This window comes from Cervus elaphus, chromosome 8, assembly GCF_910594005.1.
Source record: "Cervus elaphus chromosome 8, mCerEla1.1, whole genome shotgun sequence".
NCBI classification, from domain to species: Eukaryota; Metazoa; Chordata; class Mammalia; order Artiodactyla; family Cervidae; genus Cervus; species Cervus elaphus.
Window position 1 is genome coordinate 8499040 of NC_057822.1, and position 27587 is coordinate 8526626.

At 56.0% G+C, this 27587-nt stretch overlaps 1 protein-coding gene across 3 annotated transcripts; it reads left to right on the plus strand.

The window, feature by feature from the left end:
* Positions 1–757: 757 nt before the first annotated feature.
* Positions 758–25716, plus strand: LDLRAP1 (low density lipoprotein receptor adaptor protein 1). 3 transcript variants are annotated; one of them, XM_043909286.1, is made up of 10 exons: positions 865–973; positions 5574–5855; positions 10764–10906; positions 11728–11840; positions 13787–13901; positions 19529–19601; positions 19991–20077; positions 20441–20571; positions 21960–21994; positions 23777–25716. In XM_043909286.1, the coding sequence occupies exons 2-10, from the start codon at positions 5828–5830 to the stop codon at positions 23919–23921; spliced, it is 870 nt and encodes a 289-aa protein (XP_043765221.1). In that variant the 5' UTR covers positions 865–973; positions 5574–5827; the 3' UTR covers positions 23922–25716. The 3 variants fall into 3 exon arrangements, with proteins under 3 accessions (XP_043765220.1, XP_043765219.1, XP_043765221.1); XM_043909285.1 differs by lacking the exon at positions 5574–5855 and having other exon boundaries at positions 758–973; positions 21963–21994; XM_043909284.1 differs by lacking the exon at positions 5574–5855 and having other exon boundaries at positions 759–973.
* The last annotated feature ends 1871 nt before the right edge of the window (positions 25717–27587 follow it).

The following is a 27587-nucleotide window of genomic DNA, read 5'->3' on the forward strand; positions in this document are numbered from 1 at the left end:
GGGCCCGCGCCTCCCACGCCTCCTTACTTTGCCAACAAAAGTCCCTCTAGTCAAGGTTATGGTTTTTCCAGTAGTCATGTATGGATGTGAGAGTTGGACTGTAAAGAAAGCTGAGCGTCAAAGAATGGATGCTTTTGAACTGTGGTGTTGGAGAGGACTCGAGAGTCCCTTGGACTGCAAGGAGATCCAACCAGTCCATCTTAAAGGAAATCAGTCCTGAATATTCTTTGGAAGAACTGATGCTGAAGCTGAAACTCCAATACTTTGGGCACCTGATGCGAAGAGCTGACTCATTTGAAAAGGCCCTGATGCTGGGAAAGATTGAAGGCAGGAGGAGAAGGGGATGACAGAGAATGAGATGGTTGGATGGCATCACCGACTCAATGGACATGAGTTTGAGTAATCTCCGGAAGTTGGTGATGGACAGGGAAGCCTGGCGTGCTGCAGTCCATGGGGTCGCAAAGAGTCAGACACCACTGAGTGACTGAACTGACTGACTGACTCCCGCGGCGGGGCGGCGGCTCTCGGACTCTCAGCCCCCTACCAGGTGGGAAATAAGGGGTTTGGGGAGAGAGACAGAGAGGAAACGACAGGGCGTCTACGGCTCGGCTCGCAGCCTCTGGGGCGCCCTTTGTCCAGACGGCCTTGGGGAGCTGGGCAGAGGCGGGGAGGGGCGGGGCGAGAGGAGCGGCGGGGCGGGGCGGGGGCGGGGCAACGGGCGGGGCCTGGCCGCTCTCGCCCCGCCCCGTCGGACGTCGGCGCGGAGCTCGCGCGGGGAGGGAGGAGCGCGGAGCCCCCGCGCCGCCTGGCCCCGGCGGAAAGTTTTCCCTGACAGAGTTTTTGGCTGCTGCGGAGGCGGCAGCGCGGCGGCCCGGAGAGGCCATGGACGCGCTCAAGTCCGCCGGGCGGGCGCTGATCCGGAGTCCCAGCCTCGCCAAGCAGAGCTGGGGGTGCGGCGGCGGCCGGCACCGGAGTGAGTGTGTGCGCGTCCGCCGGGGGCCCGGGCTGGGGGTCGCGGCGCACGAACCTCGCCTCCTGAGGGGCCCCGGAGTAGGGAGAGAGGCAGGGCCTGACCCCGCGCCCTGTGGCCCGGGAGCGACCTTCCCCGGCCCTGCGGGGTTGAGGGTCTCGGAAGGTCACGTCCCCACTCCGGCCCCCATTCTTTGCGACTGTGGAGGAGGGGCAGAAGCTGGGGGAAGAAACGGGAGCTCGGAGTCCCCAGGTGCGGGCTGCAGGTCGGAGGAGGCGCCTTGCGCGACCCGGGCACGTCCCCTCTTTGGACAGCCAGGGGAGGCAGGAGCTCGGCGTCTGTACCCGGGGTGGGGGTGGGGGGTGGGGAAGGGACGTGGGGCGGGTCGGGGGGTTTGGGAAGACACCCCCACCCCGCGCCCCTGCACTCTGGCCCGCGGTCAGCGGCCGGCGGGCGCCCACCTTGCCCGCTTCCCCCAGTCCAGCCCACGAGGTCATCTTTTAACTCCCTCGGGCGCCCGGAAGCCGACTCAGGTGCGAGCCCGGGCTTCGCAGGTACCTGCTGGAAGTTGGGGGCGGGGCTCAACCTGCGGTCTCAGGAGGTGCCACCCACCCGCCCCGTCTAGACCCCTTCTCTGGCAGGGTTCAGAAGGTGGCCCGGCCGGCCTCCTGGTTGTGTTGGAAACCTGTTTTTATTTCTCACACTTCGCCGCTTGAGCTTCCGAAGTCCCTGGGCGCCCGGGCGTAAGGCAGACTCTGCCGCCGCCTCTCCCAGGGGCGTCCCGGAGCCTGCGAGGAACCTCACCGGGCTCCCCCCTCCTCTTCCTGTCTCCAGTTACTCTCAGGGAACCAACCAGTCACCTGGCACCTTCCCCCTCGAGGCCTTAGAAACCCAGCCCAGGTCCCTCCTTTTTCAGGAGGAGTGGCTTGCCTGGGGTCACGCAGCTCCTTTACTGGGAGATACAGAGCCAAAGCCAGGACTCCTGAACCCTCCCGCCTCCCCGGCCAACAGCCTGGGACCCTGGCCTCTCCCGCATCAGGAAGCCCGCTGTCAGTACACTACACCCCCTTCTGTCTTGGCCTTCCAGGGCTCCACCAGGGGAGCCCGAGTTCCCTAGGCTCAGGAGAGGCCCCGGAGTGCCAGCGTGTCTGGGCCTAGGGAGTCTGCCCTGCCCCACCTCTTGCCCCATTCTGCCGTTCCAGCTGTGCCTGCCTCCTAAACCAAGAAAGACTAGCTTTGAGAACATGGGCTGGTGCCTGCTGGCGGGGCTGGGGTCAGGCCATTAGGACTGGAGGAGGCCAGGGATGCACCCATCTCCCACATTTATGGACTCCCAAAATAGCTCCTTTAAATATTTGTGGGATTTGATCAGAACTTCTGAGAATGATGGCCCGTTCCAATGGGGAAACCCTGTCGTTTTCTCTAGGGATAAGGGAGGAGCAAGGACAGGGAAGGAAACTTAGGAACACACCCTCCCCCTTCCCACACTCAGTATGGGGAAAGAGGAGAAGTAGCCACCTTGAGTGGCAGGAAAGTTTCTCCTGCCTGCTCTGATCTTGGACAAGTCACTTGTCCTTTCTGATCCTCAGTTTTCTCATCTGCAAAATCAGGATAAAAACTCTAACCTGGCAGGGATGTGGTTTGTTAGTTTGTTTTTATTTTTTAATTATTTTTATTTATTTGGCTGCCTTGGGCCTGCTGCCAGGGGATCTACTTTGTGGCATTTAAGATCTTTCCTTGCAGTGCAGCGGGCTTCTTTCTAGTTGTGGCTTGAGGGCTCCAGAGCGTGCCAGCTCAGTAGTTGTGGCACGTGGACTTAGTTTTCCCCCTCTTCTCCCCCCGCCCCCTGCATGTGGGAGTCTTTACCATCTGAGCCAGGAGGGAAGCCCTTGTTTTAAGCTTATTTTAAAAAATATATATATTTTTGGCTGCGCTGGGTCTTCATTGGTGCGAGTGGGCTTTCTCTCGTTGCTGCAAGTAGGGGCTACTCTTCCTTGTGGTGCCCGGGTTTCTCATTGCAGTGGCTTCTCTTGTTGCGGAGCACAGCCTTCACTAGTTGCAGCTCTTGGGCTCTGGAGCATGTGGGCTCAGTTGTAGTGCATGGGCTTAGTTGCTCTGCGGCATGTGGAATCTTCCCCAGACCAGGGGTCGAACCTGTGTCTCCTGCCTTGGCAGGTGGATTCCTATCCACTGCCCCACCAGGGAAGTCCAGAAGGTATAATAGATTCTTAACCACGGAACCACCAGGGAAGTCTCTCTGGCAGAGGTGTTGAGAAGGTTGTTGACAATAACACTTCCTTCTGGCACCTAATTGGTGGTTTCCTCCCCCACTCCCCTTTCCCTTACTTGTCTTGTGGGCCTTCAGCATGACTCTTAATGTGGTGGAACAAGTTTGGGGGGGCTCAGAGCCTGTCTACAACTGCGTAGGAAAGGAGAGGAGAGCCCCCTTCCTCTTAGGCAGACCCCAGTAAGCCAAGAGTGCCGTCCTGGAGCCTTCTGGACCCAGAATGAGCTGGGGTGAATCCCCACCTGTCCCTGGTTAAGTCAATTTTTTGATGTGTAAATTGTCAATAATAGTAACCAGTTCAGTTTGTTGTTGTTGTTGTTGTTGTTTGATGCGGGTTAACTGAAATCATGTTTTGCCTGGCAGAGAGAAAGTTCAATGACTGGTGACTACCGCTTCTGTCACTCTACCTTCTACGTAGGGTTTTTGCTTCCATTATCGTGTTCACTCCTGTGAGGTGTCAGAGCAGGGATTCTTATCAGATTCATTTTTCAGATAAAGGAACCTGAGGCTCGGGGAAGTGGAGTCTGCGGCTCCAACATGGAGCTTCCAAGAGCTGGCTCCAAATCCCTAGCCCAGGGGTCTTATCAGTGTGGCCTCATGGACTCTGACCCCAGGAGTGACTGAGGCAGGGCTGGCCGCCCCTGAGGACAGAGGTGGCCACAAGTAGAGGGGGAGGCAGGGGGTGGTGTCCGGGGTAGGAGTGCTGAGGCAGCCTAACGTGGGGTGGATCCAGCCCTCAAGGTCTGAGCCCTACGCTTGAGTTTGGGGACCGAACTGAAGCCAGTGGAGTTAAGGTTAGACCTGATAGCCACAATCGGCTGTGACTTGCTCCTCACCCTCAAGGTCCTCAGCTGGGATTAGTGCGATCATTGTTTTATCTGCACAGAAACTGAAGCCCGGAGTAGGGCTTGCCTGAGGTCACAGAGCAAAGCCAGCAGCAGACAGGCTTCTTTGTCCTGACCCTCACCGCCCCGTCTCCCGTTAGTGCCGACTTCCACGGGGGACTCTCTTCTTCTCCCACACATGGCTCCCCCGCCCGCCCCCATCTCTTTGGGAACCATAAATATTCTATTTCAGTTCCTGGCCAGGGGTTTTCCTTTCTTCCAGCTGCCTAGAAGGCTGACTCACCCCATCCCCTCAATACCCTTATTTCCACACGGAGTCCCTCTGACCCTCAGGTTCCTCCATGGGTTGTCAGAGAACTCTGAGAGAGAGAGACCAAGTAAAGAAATCTGAGGTGCAGGTTTCAGCTAAGCTGGTTCGTGGTAGTGGGGGGTGGAACGGAGGATCTAGTCCTACTTATTTATAATGTTAACGATGAAGGATATAAATAAACCCCAAACCACAATATACTGAGTGTGTTGGACACTGATAGAGGTGTCGGGGAGGCTGGTGAAAGAGTTCATCTCTGCCCTCTGGGGTAGGAAGCATGACTGGGGCACCAGTGAGTGGTGTGCTTGTGGGTAGTGGTGACGCTGAGAGGAAAGATAAAGCAGGTGAGGAAATGATAGGCGGTGTCTTTGTTTGGGTTCTTCTAGAAGCAGATGCTGAGACAGGGGTCTGAGTACAAGGCAGTTATTTGGGAAGAGATCCCAGGAAGTATTCTTAGGAGAAGCGAGAAGAGAAAGGCGTCCAAAGAGTGGACAACATGAAGCCAATTTTCATTGTAGGCAACTGAGAGGCCACCCCAGGGGGCGCTCCAGAGCAGTTATTCCTTCTGAGGGGCAGTCCTGTCGGTGGTTGCAGGGCTGCTGGAGACGGGAGCTCTTACTGTTCCCATCCTGAGTGGGCATCCAAGTCTCCAGCAGCCAGAGAGAGTGGCATGTCAGGTGGCCTGGGTGGTAATGGTACTCACCTAGTGGCAAAGAACCAACCTCCCACTGCAGGAGACGAGGGTTCGATCCCTGGGTGGGGAAGATCCCCTGGAGAAGGAAAGGGCAACCCACTCCAGTATTCTTGCCTGGAGAATCCCATGGACAGAGGAGCCCGGCGGGCTACAGTCCATGGGGTCACAACAAGTAGGATGTGACTGAGCGACTTAGCATAGCACGAGGAGCTAAAGGTGGGGCGATGAGAGTGTCAGTGCAGGGAGTCAGGGAAGGCTTCTCAGAGAAGGTGACAGGGAACACAGGTACGAATACAAGGAGGGAGGAATCTGGGAACAGCGTCTCAGCCCGAGGGACCAGCTTGTGCAAGGGACACTTAACTGGCGCCTGAGACTTCTTCTCACAGCCCAGTGGCTGAGGGAGGGGTGTGTGGCTTGATGGGGCCCGGTCACCCACAGCCCACTGAAAGTGAGCCAGATGTTCTTTTCAGGTGGCGTGCAGGGCTGGTTACCGTTCTTTCCGGGTGATCCTGAGCCTGGCCCGGCTCACAGGAACAGCTTGACAGACTGCAGGAGAGAGTCACAGGCACAGCTGTGAAAGTCAGGGCTCAGCACTGTGGATTCCGAGTCATGCCTGGACGCCCCTGAGCATCTTCCGCTGCCCAAAGGGAGTCCTGATACATCCTTGACTCTTCTCTAAAGTACTGCACATGGCTGTGTACACCCTCGCATTTGACCCTTGGTAATGACCCAGCCAGTCCATCCTAAAGGAGGTCAGTCCTGGGTGTTCATGGGAAGGATTGATGTTGAAGCTGAGACTCCAGTACTTTGACCACCTGATGCGAAGAGCTGACTTACTGAAAAGACCCTGATGCTGGGAAAGATTGAGGGCAGGAGGAGAAGGGGATGACAGAGGATGAGATGGTTGGATGGACATAGGTTTGGGTGGACTCCGGGAGTTGGTGATGGACAGGGAGGCCTGGCGTGCTGCGGTTCATGGGGTCGCAAAGAGTCGGACGTGACTGAGCGACTGAACTGAGCTGAGTTGAATGACCCAGCACTGACACTTGTAATCTTCCAGGCATGGTTCTAAGCCCAGCTTGTGTGTGTACTGATTCCATCCTCGCCCACACAGTCCCGTGGGACTGATACTATTGTTGATACCATTTTTAAATGTGGAAGCCAAGGAGCAGGGCGGTAGATGACTATGAACCCCACTGCCCATCTGGTGTCTACTGCTGTTAGCATTTTTAGGGGGTTGGCAGCTTAACGGGATCTCAGTTCCCCAACAAGGGATTGAACCCAGGCCCCTGCAATGAAAGCACCGAGTCTTAACCACTCGATCACCCTTTTTTTAAAAAAATCATTATTACCTTCTTTTGATAATCTTAATAACTTCTGAAATTTGCTTAGCATGTTTCACACGCGGAACCTTTTTTCTGCTGACGCTCCTGCAGGACTGAGCCCATTTGTCAGATAAGGAGACTGTGGCCTGGAGACGCAGCCCCACTCCAGGCCACGGCAGAACTTGGGTCCTCTTCTTGAGATACCACTCTGTGGCTCCTGAGGCCATCTCCCCTGCAGGCTGGAAGGGACTGGAGGCCAGGAGCCCGGTTGGAGGTTCCTCCTAGCCCACGGATTTGGCCGTAGCCCTCATGTGCCAGCCATCAGCCAGGCTGGAAGGGGCATGGGGGCAGCCTGCCCAGCCCTGACTCCCAGGCAGGGACCGCTTAGTGAGGAAGGAGTACCATGTCTGCAGCTACAAGTCAGACTGGGCATACGGTCCATCCGTCCCTAGCTAATTCTGACAGCAGGTCATCTGTAAAAATCACAAGTTAAAATAGCACAGTTATTACACACTACAGGGCCAAAAATAACCAGGACCGGAACAGGGCTGTGGACTCAGGCCTGTATTTGCCTAGGGGCCTCTGGAAGCTCTTCCTGACTCCTTGGGTTCCTCCTCGAAAGGAACCCGCGGCCTCCAGCGTGCGGTGGCTGGGTGGTGAGCGCGGCTGTGGTGGCGAGCCTTACCTCTGTCTTTGCTGAGTGCTACCAGGTGCTGGCTTCTTCCGGGAGGGCGTGGGGCCTGAGAGAGCTTACACCTCATCAAAGAGATGATTCATGCCCAGAAGTACAGGAGGGGAGGCAGGGTTTACTGGAGGGGAAGAAGGAGCTCCTTCCTGGGCCTGGGAGGCCAGGGTGATGGGGGCGGGCAGGGAGAAGCAGAGTGAGGCCCCACAGTGTCATCGAGCAGGGTGCACCTCCTCCCTGCTAGATCGTGGAGGAGGCAGACATGCTCGGAAGTCCTTCAAGAGGAGAACACACTAGCAGGCAGCCGCTTGGTGGTGGTGATACGGCTACGGGAGGAAGAGGAGGAAATCCATGCCCCGAACAGGGTGGCCCCTGACAGGAGAGAAGAGGCCCCAGGAGGCAGAACCATGGGTGGGGCCCTGTGCTAATAAGCCCATTACACTTTATTATCTCACTGTCTCATTTTATTATCTCATCAAAGGCTCAGAACAGCCCTGTGAGCTGGAGACTTGCTTCTCCCATTGTATAGAGGGCTTCGCTATAGCTCAGTTGGTAAAGAATCTGCCTGCAATGCAGGAGACCCGGGTTCGTTTCCTGGGTTGGGAAGATCCCCTGGAGAAGAGAATGGCATCTCACTCCAGTATCCTTGCCTGGAGAATCCCAGGGGCAGAGGAGCCTGGTGGGCTCCAGTCCATGGGGTTGCAAGAGTCGGACACGACTTAGCGACTCAACCACCACCATTTTATAGAAGAGACAGCTGAGGCTCAGGGAAAGTTAATTAACCTACTTAAGTTCAGTGGATTCTAGGATTAAGGCCTTCGCTCTTAGCCACTAGGATACATCACCTCAAAGAAGGCTTTTTGGAGGAGACTGGATGGAAGAGTTTCAGTCTGGCAAAGGGAAGGGCATTTCTGGTAGAGGGAGCTACTTGTGAGCAAAGACAGAAGTGGGAAAATAAATATTACATCGTGGAGGAAGCTCTGCATGACTGGAATCTCTGTTGTGTGTGCATGCCTGTGTAGGAGGAGAGGAGGTTGGGCAGCCTGTAACTCCCAACAGCCCTTGTGGGCGTTACCTGTAGTGGATTGGGAGCTGGGGTCCCTCTTACTTGCTCTGTGACCTTGCACAAGTTTCATTGTTCTCTGGGCCACCATTTGGTCATCTGTCAAGTAAGGGGGTTGGGGTGAGGGTCTCTGAGGCTTGGTGAGTGGCCACCAGTCTACCAGGGCCCTCTTCCAGGAGCCCATCGAAGAGGGGAAGGGTCAGGCCAGGGTAGGAGGATTGCAGAAAAACGCCAAGCATTTCAGAGGTCAGGGGGGGTACTGGGGAATATCTTGACAACAAAGAGGTCGTCTGTGACCTTGGCAAGCTCTGGCCCTTTGGAATGGAGGGAGCGGAAGTGGCTTTGGAGAGGGGCCAGGAAAGGGCAGAGCCGGCGGCGGAAATGAGAGCGGGGAGACATGAAAATGCGAGGAGGAAGGATGTTTGCCCAGGGGCAGGGGTGGATAAAGAGACGAACAAGGCCACCCCTGAGGGATTGGTATTGCCTACCTGCAGCCTTGTATTGAGAAACAGTTCAGAGCCTTTAAATCAGAGGGAATAGAGATGCGGTGGATTAGCAATGTCTGCCGAGGACACAGGTGACCAGCCTGGCCGTACGTAGTTTGCCATCCTTGCTCAGAGGGATCTCAGGTTGAAAGTGGTAGTCTGACAGATTCCTACAAAGAGGAAGCCTCAGGAATTAAGAACTGTGGAGGGAAATGCATCTGGCTGTAGGAACTTCTCCCTGACATTTTGCTAAAAGGAGGGTAGTTTGCCTCTTGGGAAGATAGTATCATCTAATGGTTAGGAATTTGGGCTTTAAGCATGACTTAGACAACTGATTGGACCTATTCCTTGTCCTTTGAGCCTCAGTTTCCTCATCTGTGAGATGGGAATGAGAGAATGCTAGCTTGTAAGGTAGTCATGAGTGTTAGAGCTCTGTTTTGCCCTGGGGGTGGTAATATTCTTGGTTTCTTTGAGGGGAAGGCCCATTGTCTTAGTTCTTATCACCTAACCAGGACTGGAACACCTCCGGGACTTTCTGATTCTCTTTGGAGGATCAAATGAAATAGACTCCTGGTTGATGGACAGAGGATGGGATCCCTTTGGGAGTCTTCTCAGTGGGGCCTGGCCTTCTTTCGGGGTAGAGGCCTAAAGGCAGTGGGCCAGGGTCCAGAGCTGAGGATGGTGTTGGGGGCATCTCAGGCCTGAAAGATCCTTGGGGTTGTCTGGGTCATTCCTTCACTCAGGCATGCCAGCTTGCATGCATCAGGTTCCCGTTCACCTGGGTCTCACTCTGCATGGGGGGACTAGGAACTCCTATGAGTTCATGTATGACCCGCACCCCAGCGAAGACCACTCTTCTCCTCTTGTCCCTCTGCCTGCTCAGGGCCTCTCACGTGGATGGGGCCAAACAGGGGCCTCTTTCCAACTCTCCCTCCTGGTCTGTTTCACTGCCCAGTGAGCCAGGCTCCTCCCCTCTTTCCAACCTTCCTTCCTTCGGTCACGGTCAGAGCTTGCAGAGGGTCCTTCCCGTGTGTGCTGCTATGTGCCATTGCTGCAGCCCAGGCGTTACTAGTCTCAGAGGAGAGAGGCCTTCCCCAAGACCATGCAGGTGGAAGGAAGCGGAGCTGGGATCTGAACCCCGGTCTTCCGGAGTCAGGTGGCCTTCATGTCAAGTCTTTTGAGCAGTCACCTCCCTCTTTCCCCACTAAGCCTTACCTCACCCCTGCTCTCCTTGGACTGCTGTCTCTTTCCTGGTCTCCCTTCCTCCCTACCTCCTGGGGTCTGTGGCTATGCAGAGAGAGGCTGGGGCCATGGGAATCACCTAATCGTGAATTCTGACTCTAACCCTTTACTCATTGGCCTTTGTCTGCCAGCTTCATCTTTCTGAGCCTCAGTTTCCTAATCTGTAAAGTGGGAATAATATCTGTCTCACCAGATTGCACTGAAGATCCGATAAGAAAATGGCATGGCTTGCCCTCAGAAAGTATTAACACTGATGTTAAGAGTTTGGGCTTGAAAAGAAGAGTTTGATTCTGGGCTGTTGTACTTGCTGGCTCTGTGGTCTTGGTCATGGGATTTCGTCTCCCTGGGTCTCCATGTCTTTGTCTCTAAATGGGTATTCTAAACGGGGCTTCCCTCATAGCTCAGTTGTTAAAGAATCTGCCTGCAATGCAGGAGACGCGGGTTCATTTCCTGGGTTGGGAAGATCCCCTGGAGAAGAGAATGGCAACCCACTCCAGTATTCTTGCCTAGAGAATCCCATGGGCAGAGGAACCTGGCAGGTTACAGTCCACAGGGTCGCAAGAGTCAGACTCGACTTAACGACTGAACCACCACCACCAGGTCTCACTGTCTTTGTCTCTAAATGGGTATGATAAAAGTGTCTGCCTCCCAGGTTCTCATGAGGGTGGATGAGAAGATTTGACGTAAAGTTTCCTACCACGGTGCCTGGGATATGCTAGAAAATGTTAGCCCTTCATTAAAGAGAAAAATAATGATAGATGGGGGACCCCGGTGTCCCTTGCTGGGTCTTCCTAGGAGATGGGGGCTGCAGACGCTGGCCCTTCCCATCAGGGTCTGAGGGCCTGTCCTCCTCTGCCCAGAGCTGCCTGAAAACTGGACAGACACCCGGGAGACACTGCTCGAGGGTATGCTCTTCAGTCTCAAGTACCTGGGCATGACGCTGGTGGAGCAGCCCAAGGGTGAGGAGCTGTCAGCTGCTGCCGTCAAGAGGATCGTAGCCACGGTGAGCCCAGTCAGGGTGGGTTGTGGGAGCTCCAGGCGGGGGGGGCTGGCTCCTGCGGGGGTGGGGGTTGGCGCTTATCACCCCCCCTCCATATATCACCGTGGCTGAATGTGTCAGAGCTGCCCTGCCACCCCACCCCCCCGCATCCAGCTTAGAGACTCTAAAGGGGAGCCACTGGGTGTCAGGGTCAAGGCCAGTGTCCTCCTGTCTAGCTTTATGGCCGTGACCTCTCTAAGCCTCCTGTCCCTCAGCTCAAGCCACCAGCCAAGGGAGAGACAGTCGGGTGGGGGCTGTTGCTGGCACCCGCCGCCTGCCCTGTGACCTGAGAGGCAGGGTATCCCTGTATTACTGGATGGATGCTCGCGAGTGAGCACGTGCCCTCGGAGGCCGCCTCTCCTGGTGGCCTAGGCCCCCCTCAGCTCAGACCCCAGCGGGTGGAGCGCAGAGTCCCCATCCTGCTGGACTCTTAGTAGCCCATTCAGTCCTCAGAGTCTGACACCCGCTCCTGGCTGTGTGTCCTTGGCCCAGTCCCTCAACCTCTCTGAGTCTGTTTCCCCCTGAGGCGAAATCCTGCCGCCTGTGAGGATGACTCGAGGTCCCGTGCTTGGCAGACAGAGGTACTCCGTGAACGACCCTTGTCCCTATTTTTATCAGAAGGGATTGTCGACCAAATTATCTTCCCCATCGTGTCTCTGCCAGTCACCCGAACTGAGGCCTCCCATGGGCCTCACATCAGGGGCCCAGAACAGCGGGGAGCAGCCCACAAGGGTGGGTCCCAAGTTCGGGCAGGTAAGGCTCCTCTGACTCAGATTTGCCCCAAGGCCAAGGCCAGTGGGAAGAAGCTGCAGAAGGTGACTCTCAAGGTGTCGCCCCGAGGGATCATCCTGACAGACAACATCACCAACCAGCTTATTGAGAACGTGTCCATTTACAGGTACTCTCAGCGGCTTCCCTCTGCCCCTCAGGGCGGTGGGTGGAGTGCTTTGTCTGAATCCAGGCTCTACCAATGCCTGTCTGGGCGACCTTGGGGTCTCAGTTTTCCTCAGCTGCATCTGTTGGGGTGGAAACAGATCCCACCCCAGGGGCTGTTGTGAAGCACCGAGGGCCCAGCGCCTGGCTCACAGCGAGCGCCTGGCTGAATGGCTGCTGCCACCGTCACTAGTTGCAGCCGCCCTGGGACACTGCCACCTCCCGCCTGTGCTGCTGAGTCAGGCTTGGAGCAGACAGCAGCGCCGTCACTGCCTTTTTTCGCTGGGATTACAGCAGCTCAGCTCTGGACATCTGGCCAGGCGTCCAGGGAGGCCTCAGGCACGTCTGAGGCCAGAGCGTAGAGGATCTCGATAGAGGGTGGGGGCTGGTCACAGGGCAACAGGCCCGGCCCTTGGAGCCTCAGGCCATCCCCACCTCTCTCTCAGCTGGTCAGTTGTAGGACTTCAGAGCTGGAAGAGACAGACAGCTCAGGTCCATTTTCCATCTGGGTAGCTGAAGCCCAGGGAGGGAATTAATTGCCCTCATGGTGAGGTCATGACTGAGTTGAGCCCAGGACACCGAGGGCAGAGTTGCGTCAGGCCTCACGTCCCTACACCCTCTTGCTTCATCTCCAGGCATGTGGCTCAGCCAGCAAGAGCACAGACCAGTCCTGGGGTTGGGGTTGGGGTGTGTGTGTCGGGGGGTGGATGTAAGCTGTGGGGTCGTTGCAGAGTTTCTAGCTTGTGTCTTCCTCTTCCCTTCCTAATTCCGCCTGCCTCCTTCACCCAGCATTTACCTGCTCTGCTGAGGTCTGTGCCAGGTGAGAGGATCAGACCCAGCCCGCCTTCAGGGAGCTTCTATTCTAGGAGGAGATGGAGGGGAGGGTGTGAGACAGAAGTGTTTCCCAAGAGGGCAGAGAAGGAGAGGCCTGCCTGGGGTCAGCTGGGAAAGCCTCTCCTTGCTGAGGCGTGAAGAATAGCAGGATCTAATTGATGGATACCCAAAGACCCAGGGCATTTAGGACAGGGCCTTGATGCCAAAGACCCAGGGCATTAAGGAGACCAGCTCCCCAGGGTTGGAGAAGAGGTGGCTGGGAACCTGGCACCCCCTCACTCTGCCCACTCGGGGGTTTTAAATGGTCCTGATTGATCCCCTTGTCGACACCTGTGATTGAAACCGGGGCCACGTGAGTCAGGAAGTCTGCGGAGCTCCTGTCCCCACTCTGGGCCCACAGCTCCTCTCCTGACTGGGATTCCTGGGATGACTGGAGGCCAGACGGAGGGGTCAAATGGGTGAGGGGGTGTTTCAAGCTGGGGGAGCTGCCTCCTAGGCCCCTACCCTGCTCCCAGCTCCTTTTTCCCTGGCCCGAGCTCCAGGAGGACCTGTTAGCAGTCTCAGTCATCCTGCGAGCGATGGGCCTGGACTCCTCTGACCTGTGATCAGGGGGAGGGCATTCGAGGGGCCTTGAGGTGAAGGGCATCCTTTTACCCCTTCCAGCCGGTCAGCAAAAACCTCCGTGAGGCAGCATGGCAGTGGCTGTGGCCCCCGGCCCACTCGCTTGGTGGTCTATTAGCCTTAGTTTTCTCACCTGAAAAGTGGGGGGGTACTAGAACCCATCTCGGAGGGCAGTTCTGAGAACTCAGTGAGGTGCCATCTAGAAGGCTGCCCAGTGTGCACTCAGGGTTCAGCTGCTATTGTTCCCATCACTCCTTCCTGCCGAGCCTGGGTTCCCTCCCCTCCCCTGTCCCGCCACAGCTGGCCCAGGACGCCAGGCCCAGAGTCCTGCCCTGGTGGAATGGCATGGCAGGCTGTCTGAACCTCAGGGGATACGCTCTAAGGGACGTCCCGGATGCAGTCAGGCCCCTGTCCTGGAGTCTGGTTATACTCCCCCCCGCCCCCCTTGCCTTTCAGAATCTCCTACTGCACGGCAGACAAGATGCACGACAAGGTGTTTGCGTACATCGCGCAGAGCCAGCACAACGAGAATCTTGAGTGCCACGCCTTCCTCTGCACCAAGCGGAAGATGGTCAGTGGGGGGAGGCTGGGCTCGGGCAGCCAGGAGCCTCAGCTTGGGGGCCCTGACTGCGGGGGAGGCAGGACCCAAAGTGGGTATCAGTTAAAAGTCTGAAATCCCTGGGAACCTCAAGTGGCTCCTCAGCTGAGAGCCGAGGGCCCCCATGTAGGGCTGCAGGTCACCTGGCAGGGTGGACTGCCCTCAGCTGGCCTGTGGGCAGCAACAAGCCCACTTTCCCAGTGACTACCCTGGGGCCCCTTCTGCTCTATCATATGATTTGATGGATTTGAGATCTGGGAGAGGTCTCCTGTCTCTGGTATGGTCTGGGGATGCAAGGCCTTACAGAGATTAGTCTTTGGAGTCTGGTAATCAGAGCGGTCCAGGGTGAAAGGCAGAGGTGAGGGCCCCCAGAGGACCTCGCTGGCTGTGGCCAGAGCAGTGAGGGAAATGGCCCTATGTTGATACCTACTCTGCCTGTTTCAATGGTAATCTCTAAGGTATCGTCTCATTTGCTCCTCAGAACAACTCTGCAAGATGGGTGCTGTAACTGTGTTCATTGGTTTTCTTTTTAATGGGGAAACAGCCTCACAGAGGTTGGCTCTCTTGCTCAAGATGACATAGCCAGCCAGGCAGAGGGAGGGTCTAAACCCACGTTTCTTCCCTCCCTGTGTGACTGAGGAGCCAGGAACCCCTTAACCCCATTTCCAGGCCACCCTGATCACATCTGGCTGGGATGGGTGGGACCTTGGTGGTCTCTGGGCTTTTGTCTTGAACTTCATGGCAAGCCGCTGGAGTGAGTCAGCCTTTGGCATTGACGTTTTTATTTCTGAGGCCCCCGAGGTCTGAGCATCCGCCCTGTAAGGAGGTTCCTGACGTTTATTGATTTAGTATTGTCCTCAGTTGATCTCTGTGTCTGAAGCCCGGAGCCCCAGTTCCTGTATCCTAGGGTCCTTAAAGCCAAGGAGACAGGATCTGTTCAACTCCCCCGTCATCAACGACGCACCCCACACATCGCAATCTTAAAGTGGCCCCCAGGCTTTCTGTCGCCCCTCAGGGCCAGCAGTGGAGCACCATCCAGTCTCCCTCTCTGCTTCTGTCGTCACTTTTGCCATTTCTGACTCTCGCCCTCCTGCCTCGCTCTCGTAAGGCCCTTTGTGATTGGGCCTGTTGGGTAATCCAGGATAATCCCCACCTCAGAGTCCTTAACTTAATCACATCTGCCAGGTTCCTCTTGCCATGTAAGGTAACATTCACGGGTTCTAGGATTAGATTGTGGACATCTGGGGTGGCAGAGGTGGGGGCTTCTCTTGTGGCTCAGCTGGTAAAGAATCCGCCTGCAATGTGGGAGACCTGGGTTCAATCCCTGGGTTAGGAAGGTCCCGTGGAGAAGGGAACGGCTACCCACTCCAGTATTCTGGCCTGGAGAATTCCATGGACTATATAGTCAGTCCGTGGGCACGCAATGAGTTGGACATGACTGAGCAACTTTCACTTTTGTGGAAGGAGGGGGTCTGGTTCAGCCTGCCTCAGGTCCTGTGAAAGGAGCGCTGTAGGAGACTGGCCAGGGGCCTGACCCCACCCTGCGGCCGTGGGTGAGAGCCTGCCCTTCCTTGGGCTGGGTGGCCACTGGCGGAATGCGGAGGTCACCTCCATGGCCTCCCGGGTTGTTCTCACAGGTCCCAGCTGCTTTGTGCACCCTGTTTCTTCCCCGCAGACTCAGTGTCGCCAGCCGCTCACGCGGGCCTCGTGATGCCCTGGGTCCCTGAGCTGCGCTGGCTTCTCCCATGACAGCCTTGTTCCCCACAGAACAAGCTCATTATGTCCCCATTGTTGGTCTCTTCCTCCGCACTGCGCAGAGCAGGCGCTGGGCAGGGGCAGCTGGCCCTCGGCCATTGCTGCAGAGCAGGGGCTCCCAGCCTGCAGGGACTTCCTCTGGGGTGGGGAGGTCGGGGGTGAACGAGAGCGAATGCTGGTCCAGGGGCTACGGGAGCCTGGCCTGGGGCCAGAGGACTTTAGACGGGCTTGAATGAAACCAGTCTGCCCCAGGCTGAGAGGTCAGGTTTACTGGGGAAGACAGCCGGCCACTGCTCGGTGCTGACAGCAGAGCCATCGGCAGAGGACCAGCTCCTACTGGACATCCAGCGCCCAGGCTGTTCGCTTTTCTGGGCCTGTTCTCTTCTGCGTCAGGAGCGGCTGGATCTCGGATTGTCCTTCTCCAGCCTTTCCCACCTGGCCTCTCCGATTCAGGCAGGCCTCTTGGAGAGACAGCCCAGCCCAGGGCGGTGTAAGACCGTCTGACACACGGGTGGTGTCCTTGTGGCTCCCAAGGCCTCAGCCGAGGCTGGACTTCCAGTGTGTTATGACCTTGTGGTCTGGTCATGTTGGAGATCCCGAGACTCAGAGCGGAGAGGATGTGGCTCACAGGAGGAGGCAGAAGGTGAAATGGGTGCCTCGGTTTCTGCATCCCTGCTGCCAGCAGGTCCCTCCACAGATGCGTGCGGCTCCCTGTCCTGGGCTGAGCTCTGCCGGGCACCAGGGACCCGGGGTTGAGGCCATGGAGAGGAGAGCCAGGAATCAGTAACTGGCACGCAGGGAGCTTGGTTCTCGGGTGGTGGTCATTGTTGTGCTGGAGGTCATGAAGACTTCTTCGAGAAGGAGACATTTTGAATTGGGCTTTGAGGGGTGAGTAATAAGTAGGAGGAGTTTCCCAGGCTGAGAAAAAGGGGGCAGGGTGGTGAGAGGGTAGGTGCACTCCAGCCCAGGAATCATCAGCACGTGCAGAGGCATGAGGTGCAAACTCAAGTGATATGTTTGGGGGTGGGGGATTCAGATGTCACTGGAGCCTGGGTGGATGGCACCTCAAGGGAACCTTGAATTTGAATGTTGACGCAGCCCTCAGTCCTTTTGGCCAGGGGCCCAGAGTCTCCACATCCCCACCCTTCCTCGCTGGGCTGCCTGAACCAGCAAGAAGCCTAGATCCACCCAGATGGAGGGGGCAAGGGGTCCCTTTCTGGGTTACCCACCAGTTCAGCTCAACATGGGCGGCACAGCCACCAGGCCTCTCTTCCCTGGAGGCTCCTCTTGCGCATGGCCAGGATAAGATTCTCTACCAAGAAATGTTTTTATCTGCCCACCTGGGAGCCCTCAGCCAGCACTTCAGCCTCTGGGCTCAGACGTGACGATGCCATTGCCAGCATCAGTGGGGAGCCCAGGGTTGCAGTACAGGTGGTCTCCCTAATTCTACCTGGGGTCAGGTGGGCAGGGCGCTTCTCTCTCAGGACAGTGGCATCCCCCAGGTGGTCCTTTGGTGCAGCAGGGCTGTGCAGGCAGCTGGCCCCATTTGGTTGGTCTGAGTACCCAGCTGGGATCCTGGATCCCACAGTCCTGCCCAGGTCTATAGCGCTAAGCCCGACGGTTCCCTATGAGAAGCTGACTGCCTGGTTATCCAGAACAAGACAGGGACATGAGAAACTGGGCAAGGTAGTACCGGGTCAGGTGATAAGACAGACCCCCCAGGCCAGAGGCGTTCAGGAGGGGCAGACACCGGGCCTGTAGGATCGAGGACGGCTTTCCTGTGGGCAGACGTGAGCGGTCCTCCGTCTCATGCTGGTGCCTAGATTCCTGCAGTCCCAGGAAAATGGGGCCCACCTGCCCCCCCCCCCCCCCCATGGCCCCACCAGTCGCTGTCCAGCCTGGGCTTGCAGCCACCTGCAGGCATCTGCATCTTGAGTTATATTTGGTTTAACTTGCAGTTCCGGACTTCAGGGCAAAAGGGCGGGGCTGTATGCAAATGAGCAAGCAGATTTATGCAAAAACAGCATCAGGCCTGTGTCCCCAGATTTCCTGGAGGCAAAAATAATGGCGTTCCCATCTCCCGGCCACACTGGGTGACCAGCCCTTGCTTGGGTGTATAGTGATCTGACTCTGGCTGGTAATTAGCCCATATTTTTAGTTCATGGGCAATTCTCAATGGTAACTGGGTCTATTAAACTTGATTCAGACGTGACAGCTTAAATTGTAAACAGCTGTGAAGAGTTTCATACTTAATTACCATATTTAAGTTTTACCATAAAGCACCCGTACTTCTATCAAAAATGTAAATGACGGAGACATTCAAATGAGATTTTATACTTCGTGAAGTTTAATTGGCAGGGATCAGTCAGCTTGTTTAGGGATTTTAAATTTTAAAGAAGAGTTTTAAAGGCAGTAGCCACAGATTCATTTCTCAATTAAATTGAGTTGTCTGGCTGAGGGGAAGGGAGTGGGGCTGAGGCTGGTTAGGCCTGAACTTGCTGTGCGCTTGGAAGAGTCTGGCACTCTCTTCCCCAGGCCGGGCCTGCGGAGTAAGCTACATGTCGCTTCCGGCTACAGCCGTGAGTTCTAGGACTTTCACTCCCAGAAGTCTAGCTGATTAACCCTGAGCTGAAATCGGAGAGGAAGGGTCTGAGATGAAGGTGGGCTGAGGGTTGGTCCTGGCTGGAGCGTGAGGCCTCAGAGACCTGTCCCCAGGCAAATGCAATCCAGCCAGCATCCTAGGCACCCCTGGAGGGCTGTGGAGAACAGGGGTGTTCAGAGTTGATGCCTACCTTTGGGAGCACCCAGTTAGGGTGACATAGGCAGGCACGTGTGGACTTTCCCAGTGTCTCAGCAGTAAAGAATCTGCCTGCAATGCAGAAGACACAGGTTCAATCTCTGGGTCAGGAAGATTCCCTGGAGGAGGGCATGGCAACCCACTCCAGTATTCTTCCCTGGAGAATCCCCGTGGACAGAGGAGCCTGGCAAGCTACAGTCAGTCCATAGGGTCACAGGCAGCACTGAAGCGACTTAGCAGACAGGCAAGCATACAAACTGGTAACACTTTCATATGATTTCACTATAGACAGGTAGGCAGGGCTGTGGGAGCCCAGCGCCTGTGATGTCATGTGACACGGCATGGCATAGCGTGGCGTAACGTAAGAGAGTTGATGACGTTTAAGTCGCGTTTAAAGAGGTAGATGGGACCCCCCAGGGGTTGAGGGCCAACGTGTGGCCTTTCTTTTTAAGTGGGTGATGGCACTTCTGCCCCAGGCCCTTATTGACATCTTGCTCCTGCCAGGAAGTGAAAGAGCCTCGTACTACCTTTCTGGCATGCATTTGCAAGCCATTTTGACCTGGCATAGTCCTCACCAGAGTCTGACCTGTGGCTCATCCCCCTTCCCCAACTCTGGCTTTTCTGTTCTGTAATTCTAACAGCTCAGTTACTATGTGAAGTCCTCAGGCCATTAGGGATGACTTCTTGGAGGAAGTAAGCCTCATGCTTAATTAATTGCATTTAGGGAAACTCAAAGGGGAAGGAAAAAGCATGGAGGTGAATAGCCATTGCCAGGGTGGGGGTTGAAGTACCAGTGGGAACGTTGGCTGGGCTGGGCTTCCGGTAGTGAAGGTGGGTAGTGAAGGTGGGGCCTCAGGGGCCTGGGGAAGGTGTGGCCCCTTTCCTTCCAGGCCGCTTTGGTGATGGGGAGGGGCTGGGGTTCCACCTCCACCCATCAGACATTCCGGAGCCAAGGTGGGCCTGGCCTGGAGTCCAGGGCCTCCGGTGGAGACTTGCTGTTACCTGCCTAACACTGTACCCTCCCCCGACTCCACTTCCTGTTTTTTAGGCCCAGGCTGTCACCCTCACAGTAGCCCAAGCCTTCAAAGTCGCCTTTGAGTTTTGGCAGGTATCCAAGGAAGGTGAGTCTTGTCTGTGGATGCATCGAGTGGGTGATGGTTGGGGGGTGGGGTGTACAGGGGGTGTTAAAGACATGCTGAGCAGTAGGGGCGGGGCAGATGCTAAAGGCTCTGGAGTCAACTTCATCACCTAGTAGTTTGTGGCTCTGGTCAGGTCCCTGCACCTTCGAGCCTCAGTTTCTCCACCTGAAGAAACTGGGAACAGCTGTCTCCTTCCCCCACATTCATTCCTCCTTGTGAGGAGGGAATGAAATATGCCGAGTTTCTTTCCTGTCTTCTGGAGACCTAACACCTGCCCCCCATGAGGTGGGCCACAGCCTGCCCCTGCCCAGAGGTGGCTAGGGCTGGAGTGCTGCCCAGGGACTCCCGACACGCTCTGCTTGGTCCCACAGAGAAGGAGAAGAGAGAGAAAGCCAACCAAGAGGGAGCGGACGTCCTGGGCGGGGCCCGCCAAGACAGCGCCCCTTCGTTGAGGAGCCGTGAGTCTTTGAGCTGGGGGGAAGATGACTTGTTTAGGTGCGTGTGCAGATATGTCCTGTACAGATATAGAAATCTGGGTATATGTCACTCCCTCCGCACTTTCCAGAACCTCAATGCCTGTTGTGAATATGGGTTCCAGCCTGAATCACGAGTGGGACAGAGCTTTCCACCCTGTGGGCTGCTGGGCAGCTGCCTCGGGAGGTTCCAGGGTGGGTCTTGGTGGTCTGGGTGGTGGGCCCGGAAAGGCCATGCCCGAGGAGGGAGTCAGGACCAGCCCAGCCCAGGAGACACCAGGATGGGGCCCAGAGGCTAGGCTGAGGACGGGAGCCTCCCCTCCCCCTGACGCCCCTGACCCCTCACAGTGGTTGTCACTGGGAACCTGCTAGACTTGGAAGAGACGGCCAAGGCCCCACTGTCCACGGTCAGCGCCAACACCACCAACACGGATGAGCCACCGCGGCCTCAAGCCCTGAACAGCAGCAGTGTTGTCTGGGTGAGTGGTCATGGGGCCGGGGATCCCCCTCGGATCCAACGAGCCTCGGCCTGGTCCCCGGATGAGGCCTACGGCAGCTCCTGGGCAGGCCCTGGCACCCACTTCTTGCAGGCCTCTAGGAGGTCATGACCCTAGCCGCACCCAGGCCCTGGGTAGGGGATGAACAATGTCCCTTTGAACCTAGGGCTGCGTCGCCAACAGGCTTGGCTCCCAGCAGAGCTGTCTCCTCACAATGCCTGGCCTCTTGGCCCGAGCATCCAGCTCTGCCCACTGCAGGACCAGCCAAAGGCCCCCTTGTTCTCACTGTGGGCCTCTCTCTCCTGACGCCCCTCCCCATCGGCCGTCTGAATGAGGAGCCTGAGACTCAGGCAGGCAGCCTGGCCCTTGACTGGCTCTGGGACCTGGGGCAAGCCCCCTGACCTTTCTCTGTCTCAGCTCTTTCACTTCCTCAGTGATGGTGACGACCTCTGCCTGAAGAATCTTCCAGAGGAAGCTAACATGTAATACATGAAGTGTTACAAAAACAGTACAAAGAATTCCTGTTCCCCTTCATATAGATTCCCCAGTTGTTAACATCTTACATAACCGCATTACAAAGATCAAAATCATTAACATTGATATAGCACTGTTACATAAGCTACAGGCTTTGATTCACTTCTCTCCACTTGTCCCTCCAGTGTCCGTTCTCTGGTCCAGGATCCACTGCAGAATGACATGTTACTGTACTTGTCACGTCCCTTTAATTTTTAAAAATCTGGACTGTCGAGGGACTTGAAAAACTGCCAAATCCCACCGCCTGTTGGGGGCCACTCAGTGTCCCCCGAGCGGGCACCGTGAACTGGTCTGGGAGCCAGCCTTGCCACCTGCCCGTCCCCCAAGAGGCTGCGGAGGGAGCCTTGCCCATTCCCCCCCACCCCAACCTAGGCTGTGGGATTCCTGCCACCACCTATCCCTCATGAGCTTAGAATCTTGGCTCAGCTTTCGAAAGTGGGTAAAAGCAAGAAAACCCCCCCACCCTCTCCCTCTCGGATTTTGAAAGCCACAGAGATCATTCAGTCCAGTGTCCTCATTTTACAGAAGGAAAAGCTGAGTCTCAAAGAGCCGTGGTGACTTGCCTCACTAAGGTGTTGCCGAGTCGTGGCAGAGCTGGGAACTGAAACCCCCAGGCCTCTGGGCACCCAGGTGCCCTCTCTTCCCATCCCAGGTTTGGGTCCCTGTGCTGAGATGCTGATGGCAGTAGCCAGGGGGAGGCCTTCCTGTGCCCATTCCTCCAGGTGCCCGCCAGACTCCTCCCATCCTCCCGCATGCTCGGGCCCCCTAGCTTCCCAGGGCTGTGGGCACGTGCTCCCCCTCTGAGGGCTCTCATCTCCCGCTTTGTTTTCCCCAAGGAGCTGGATGACGGCCTGGATGAAGCATTTTCAAGGTAACATCAGCTGGGCTCCTGATGCTGGGGAAGGAGGCCTGGTGCTTGCGGGGGGCTGGTCTCCAGGGCTCTTTGCTGTGTCTGAATTCTGACTTTGTCCAGAAGGAAAGTCTCAACTTGAATACGTCCAGGGGCGGGGAGCTCACTGTTCAGCCAGGCCTGCTAACGTGTCCTTGCCGGTGAAATCTGAAGCTATCATTCCTTGTGGCTCCTTGAGCAGTCTGAGCTGGACTGAGCGCACTGCAGCTCAGCTTGGCTTGCTCTTCCTGTGTCTGGCGTGGCCTTCAAGAATGGGCTTTGGGTGCAGGTTTTGTCCCCTCCCGAGGTTTTGCCTCTATGGAAAGGGGCAAGGAGAAGGCAATGTTAAATTAAATCCATGTAGCATTTACTTGAGGTGGGAGTGAAGCCAGCCCCTCAGGAGATAGGTGGTCTAGCCGGAGGCTGGTGGCCTTTCCTCTTTTAACCAGGGGTCATCTTTGTCGGCGGCTACCTTCAGCTTGGGGGCATGCCGCCGTGAAGGCGGGCTGAGGAGAGGCCTGGGCAGCTCTGGGTCCTGAGCCAGGCCTCCCTTTCTCCCTTGGGACCCACAGCAGGCCCCTAGAGCTGTCTCCCCTTCCCCATTACTTTCCTGCCAGAGCCAGTGGGAACCTCTCGGCCCAGCCCTGGGGGGCGGGGAGCGGCAGGTGTGGCCCCTTCATTATTCTTGTGGCCATCTCTCCTGCTTTCCTGGCTGACTGCGACCCTCCTGTTTGAAGGAAATCTTTCATTTGCTTTTTCCAGATTACTAAAGTGTCATATGCCCTTAATTAACAACTTTGAAAATCAGCAAAGCATTAAACAGGAAATAACACCATCCCGTAATCCCACAGCCCAGACTTTGGGGCTTAACTCATGCTGATCCTATACATATGCAGGTTTTTTTTGCCTTGATCAGCTCATGATATTTGTATTTGGGGATCCTGATTTTTCACTCTACGCTGGTATATATCGGGAGCATTTCTCCAGGCTACTAAAAACTCCATGTAAATACCTCATTCATCGACTGCCTCACATTCTTTTAAGGATGTGGGCTGTAATTAACTCTCCGGATTTTTTGGACATTTAATCGTGCCCCTTTTTGAATTTACTTTGTGAACGGCGCTGTGTTGAACGTAGTTAGAGCCAGTGGTCTTTCATGGTTGCCCCAGGCCCCCTCCCACGCACGCCCCTGTCTGCCCTGGCACAGCTGCCCTTTCTTCTCCTTCCTGGGCATTTCCTGATGGAGCCGTGGGTGCCCCGGCCTCTCTGTGTTGCGAATGCCACCAGCCTGCCCCACAGTTTTCTCAGCCACTTGACCCTCAAGGGTAGACTCTCTGGTTAGAGGTTCCACCTCTCCCGACATCTGGGTCTGTCTTTCTTTTCTCTAAAAAAATAATTTTATTTATTATTTTTGGCGCAGTGGGTCTTCGTTGCTGCAAGAGGGCTCTCTCTAGTCGTGGTGTGCAGGCTTCTCATTGTAGTGACTTCTTTTGTTGCAGCGTATGGGCTCAGTAGTTGAGGCACGTGGGCTCAGTCGCCCATATGTGGGATCTTAGTTCCCTGACCAGGGATCAAACCTGTGTACCCAGGTGAATTCCTAACCCCTGGACCACTGGGGAAGTCCTGGGTCTTTCTTCTTTGTCCCCGAGTCCTGCCGTTTGCCCACCCATGCTCTCTCGCTTCTGACCCTGTGCTGGACTGTCTCCTTGGGCCCCCACCAAGCCCCTTGCCTGGGCCCCCAGCTTACACAGCTCTGCCTTCCAGGCTGGCCCAGTCTCGGACGAACCCTCAGGTCCTGGACACTGGGCTGACGGCACAGGACATTCATTACGCCCAGTGCCTCTCGCCTGTCGACTGGGACAAGCCTGACAGTGGTGGCGCCAAGTCAGATGACCTCTTCAACTTCTGAGGCCTGGGGCTGGCAGGACACGTGACAAACCAAAGCTCCCCATGTTTGGGACAGGGGCCAGCTCCTGGACACCCGCCCCCGGCCACCCTCCTCCAGTCGGCAGCGCTGTCAGCCTGAAGATCAAAGCTGCAGCCAGTCAAGCAGAGGGAAGGAGAGATTTTTAAATTTTTTTTTTTAAACCCCGTTCTTTCTCTAAGAACTGAAAGATGCCTTGAATATTTATTCAGTGACTCCTGGTTCCAGAAGCCGGTTTGGCATCAGGCACGAACGCAGTGTGATAACCAGCATCCTGCCCTCTCTTGCGTGAGCGCTGCTCGCTGTGGGTGTCAGGATGGTGACCAAAGCATTTCTCGTCCCTTCTTTCTGAGGGCCCAGATTTCCCTGGGGGCGCCCCTGCTCCTTACTGAGAGGAGTTGGGTTCTTCGTTTCTGCCACCCTTTGAGCACAGGAGGGCCCCGCCGCCCTGGGAGAAGACACTTCGTCCTGCTCACCTTCCCGGCAGGCCCCAGCAGGCTGGGGCTTGAGCTCCTGGCCCCAGGGGGGCTCAAAGAGACAGGGACAGCCCCTGACCAAAGACAGCATGTGGCAGGCACTTTAGAGCACTCACCGCAGATGCGGGCTCCCGCTCCGCGATGGTGCTGCGTTGTGTAGAGCTTTCTTTCTGCCCTTCTTCCGAGAGAAGGGGCCCAAAGTCCCCGTGGAGGGTCCCCACCAGTGCTGAGAACCAGTGTAACTGGCTGCCCGCGGACTCCTAGAGTCTGTTGTTGGGTCTGAGCCCCGCCTCCCCATACTTCCTGAGATGACAAGCGAAACCTAACACCTAGATTTGTTCTGCGACTCCTTGGTCGTAAGTTTCAGATGAGGAGACTTGAGACCACACGTGTGGAAGAAGTCAGAGTCGAGAGTAGAACCCGGATCTGGTGCCAAAGCTGCCTTCTCACCCGCACCTCTCACAACTCACACCTCCTTTTTTTTTTTCCTTAGCTTTGTTGTCCTCCCAGCAACCAAAAAGCCCCAGCTATTTTCTGACCAAAATATGTTTCATAACAAACCATCTGGTGCCTTTACACGCAGAACTGGCATGAGCCTGCGTGCCCTGCTAAACTGTCTTGCTGTTGATTTCCGTGAAAATGGAAGTGTTTGAAGTCTGCTAATTCAGAGGGTGAAACAAAACCAAACTTCGTAAGCATCACGCGGTTCCTTCCTGACGTTCCAACCCCAGGTCGGTGCCAGCAGCAGCCTATCTTCAGAATCTACCCCCTCCCCTCTCGCACAGGCTCCCAGCAAAGCCACCAGCACACCCTCCATCCTCAGGTGCCTCCCAGGCCTGGCTTTACCAAGCTGAAGTGCCTGGTGGTAGTCAGAGCAAGTTTCACCAGCCTAGGAAACACCATTTTTTTTAGATTTTGCATATCTGACTAAGCACTGGAATCAGAGAACAGACAGAAATGCCCGGGTGAGACATGGGGTGGGATTGTCTTTATCAGAATGTGGCCCTGGCCCAGCTTCCACTCCCCAGCCCAGACCTCCTTGGTGTCAGCCCCTGTGTCTGTCATGAGGCGGCAGGGATCGGGCCTGACACAGGCCGCCCCTTGGCACGAGGGTCCAGAAGCTGGAGAAAGGCCGTGCTGTTTGTGTGACCCGCAGCGGGGCCTCGAGCTGGTCTCCGGCTGGCAGCGGTCAGCGTGCCCCCCGTGTGTCTGCAGAGTTTGTGCTTTCCTTGGTGTTGCTGTAAAGGAATTCTAAAGAGGAAAAAAGAAATAAGTAATAAATGTTCTCTTTTTGAAGGACCGAGTACTCGGCTGGAGCGGCCTCTGGCGGACCCTGCCCTGGGGTGGTTGGAGCAGTGGTGACCACAGGCCCAGACGTGGGGAACGGTGGTCTGTGGTCCCGCAGATGAAGCCAGCAGGCCCTCTTTTCACTGGCTATGCAAGGTCACCTCTGGATAGCGTAGTGAGCTCAGCCCTGAAGAGGTCTCTGAGGGTCTAGGTCAAGGCCCCTAACCAGGGTCTGTGACCCCCCTTGAAATATACATGGCCGCACATACTTTTTCTTGGGAAGGATGTCAAGTCATTTTTCTCACCCTCTCAAATGAGGCCATGATATTTATTCACTTGACAGACTGTGCTAAACTCAAACCAGGCCTGGGACTTAGTGCTGGGGACTAAGTGGTCCAGACACCTTGTCCATTGTGGACTCAGGACACTGTGGCTCGGGTGATTGGGGTTGGTGGGAAGTGTGTTTTGGTGACTTGGAAGACCCACCGTCTAGCTCTGGCTTTGCTGCCTGGGGCTGTAACTCTGGATCCATGATTTCTTTCCTTGAGCCTCAGTTTACCCATCTGGGAAAAGGGTACAACCATCACGACCCTTTTCTGCCTCCCTGGGTTTTGTGAGACTTGAGTGACAGTTATCATATTGGTGATGGGCATAGATGGCTCAGAGGTTATCCCAGAGCAAAAGGCAGTTTGGACCAAATATATTTAAGGAAGTCAAAGTAAAACTGACAGTGGTGGCCACCGTTAACTGAGCTCTCTTTCTCTGCCCGTGGCTGTGCCAGGCTCTCAGCTCTACCTCATCACACTGCTCCTCTTGAGGCCAGGTGGTTCTCGCTCCCTTTCCTGCTAGAGGCACTGAGGCTGTAGTCCACGGGGCCAGAACTTGGCAGAGGAGACACACAGCCTCAGGTCTATGTGATCCTCCACTCTGCCATGTCCCAGTCCCCCAGCAGCCACATCTGCGGTCACGCTGCCTGTGGCCTCCTGTAGAAGGGCCACTGTCTTCAGGCTCGGGGCGGGGGGGAGTCCTCCTCAGACATTTATCTCTTTGTCCCTTTCAAACGGTTATAATAAAAGTCTCCGGAACGCAAGGCAGAACAGCTGTGACTTCTGAGCGGATGGGAGATGACGGAGAAATTCTCTCCTTTCTTCCTCTCCCATAATCTGAAAAGACACCCAACAAGTTCATCTTTCGGTTTAAATTTGGCTAGTGCCTATAGTCTCCGGATGTCTCAAATCATGAATCCTGAGCACCCGCCATCTGCTCTTTCATGCATAACGGATGAAGCCACGGAGAACAAAGTCGCCTTTCAGATTTGATGTGACCTTCAGCTTTACTGGGTGGATGTTGGGGTCTCCTCTCCCCGGGGAAGAGACCATCCCAATTAAAATCTCTCCAAGGATTTACTAACAAGTTCAGAGAAGGAATCTGGGTGAACTCCCGTGTCCTCGGTTCCTGTCTGGGGTCTGTTCACCTGGCCTTCCTCCCTCTGCTCTTCTCTGTTCTCGGAGCACCCGGGCGGCCTCTCTGTTGTCAGGGAGTGAGCGTTTCTCCCTGTGAGTGAGCATGTCAGGCCCTATTAGTCCTTCACACCTAACATCAGAGACATTAGTCCCCCCCAACCATGCCAGGAGCTGGGTGGTCCTAATACCACTTTCAAGATGGGACAGTTGACCGGGGTCTCCCAGCCAGTAAGGAATGGACCTCGGATTTGAATCCTAGTCTGCCTGATGCTAAAGCTTGTGTATTTCCACGGCACTACCTACCCCATGGGGTACCTACCTACCTACCCCAAGCCGAGCTGCCTGTTCCCTGCTCTGGGGAGCCTCTCCCTCCATGTGGAAGGGAGCGGTAGGGCCCCGGCTGGGCTCAGGATGTACGGCTCTAG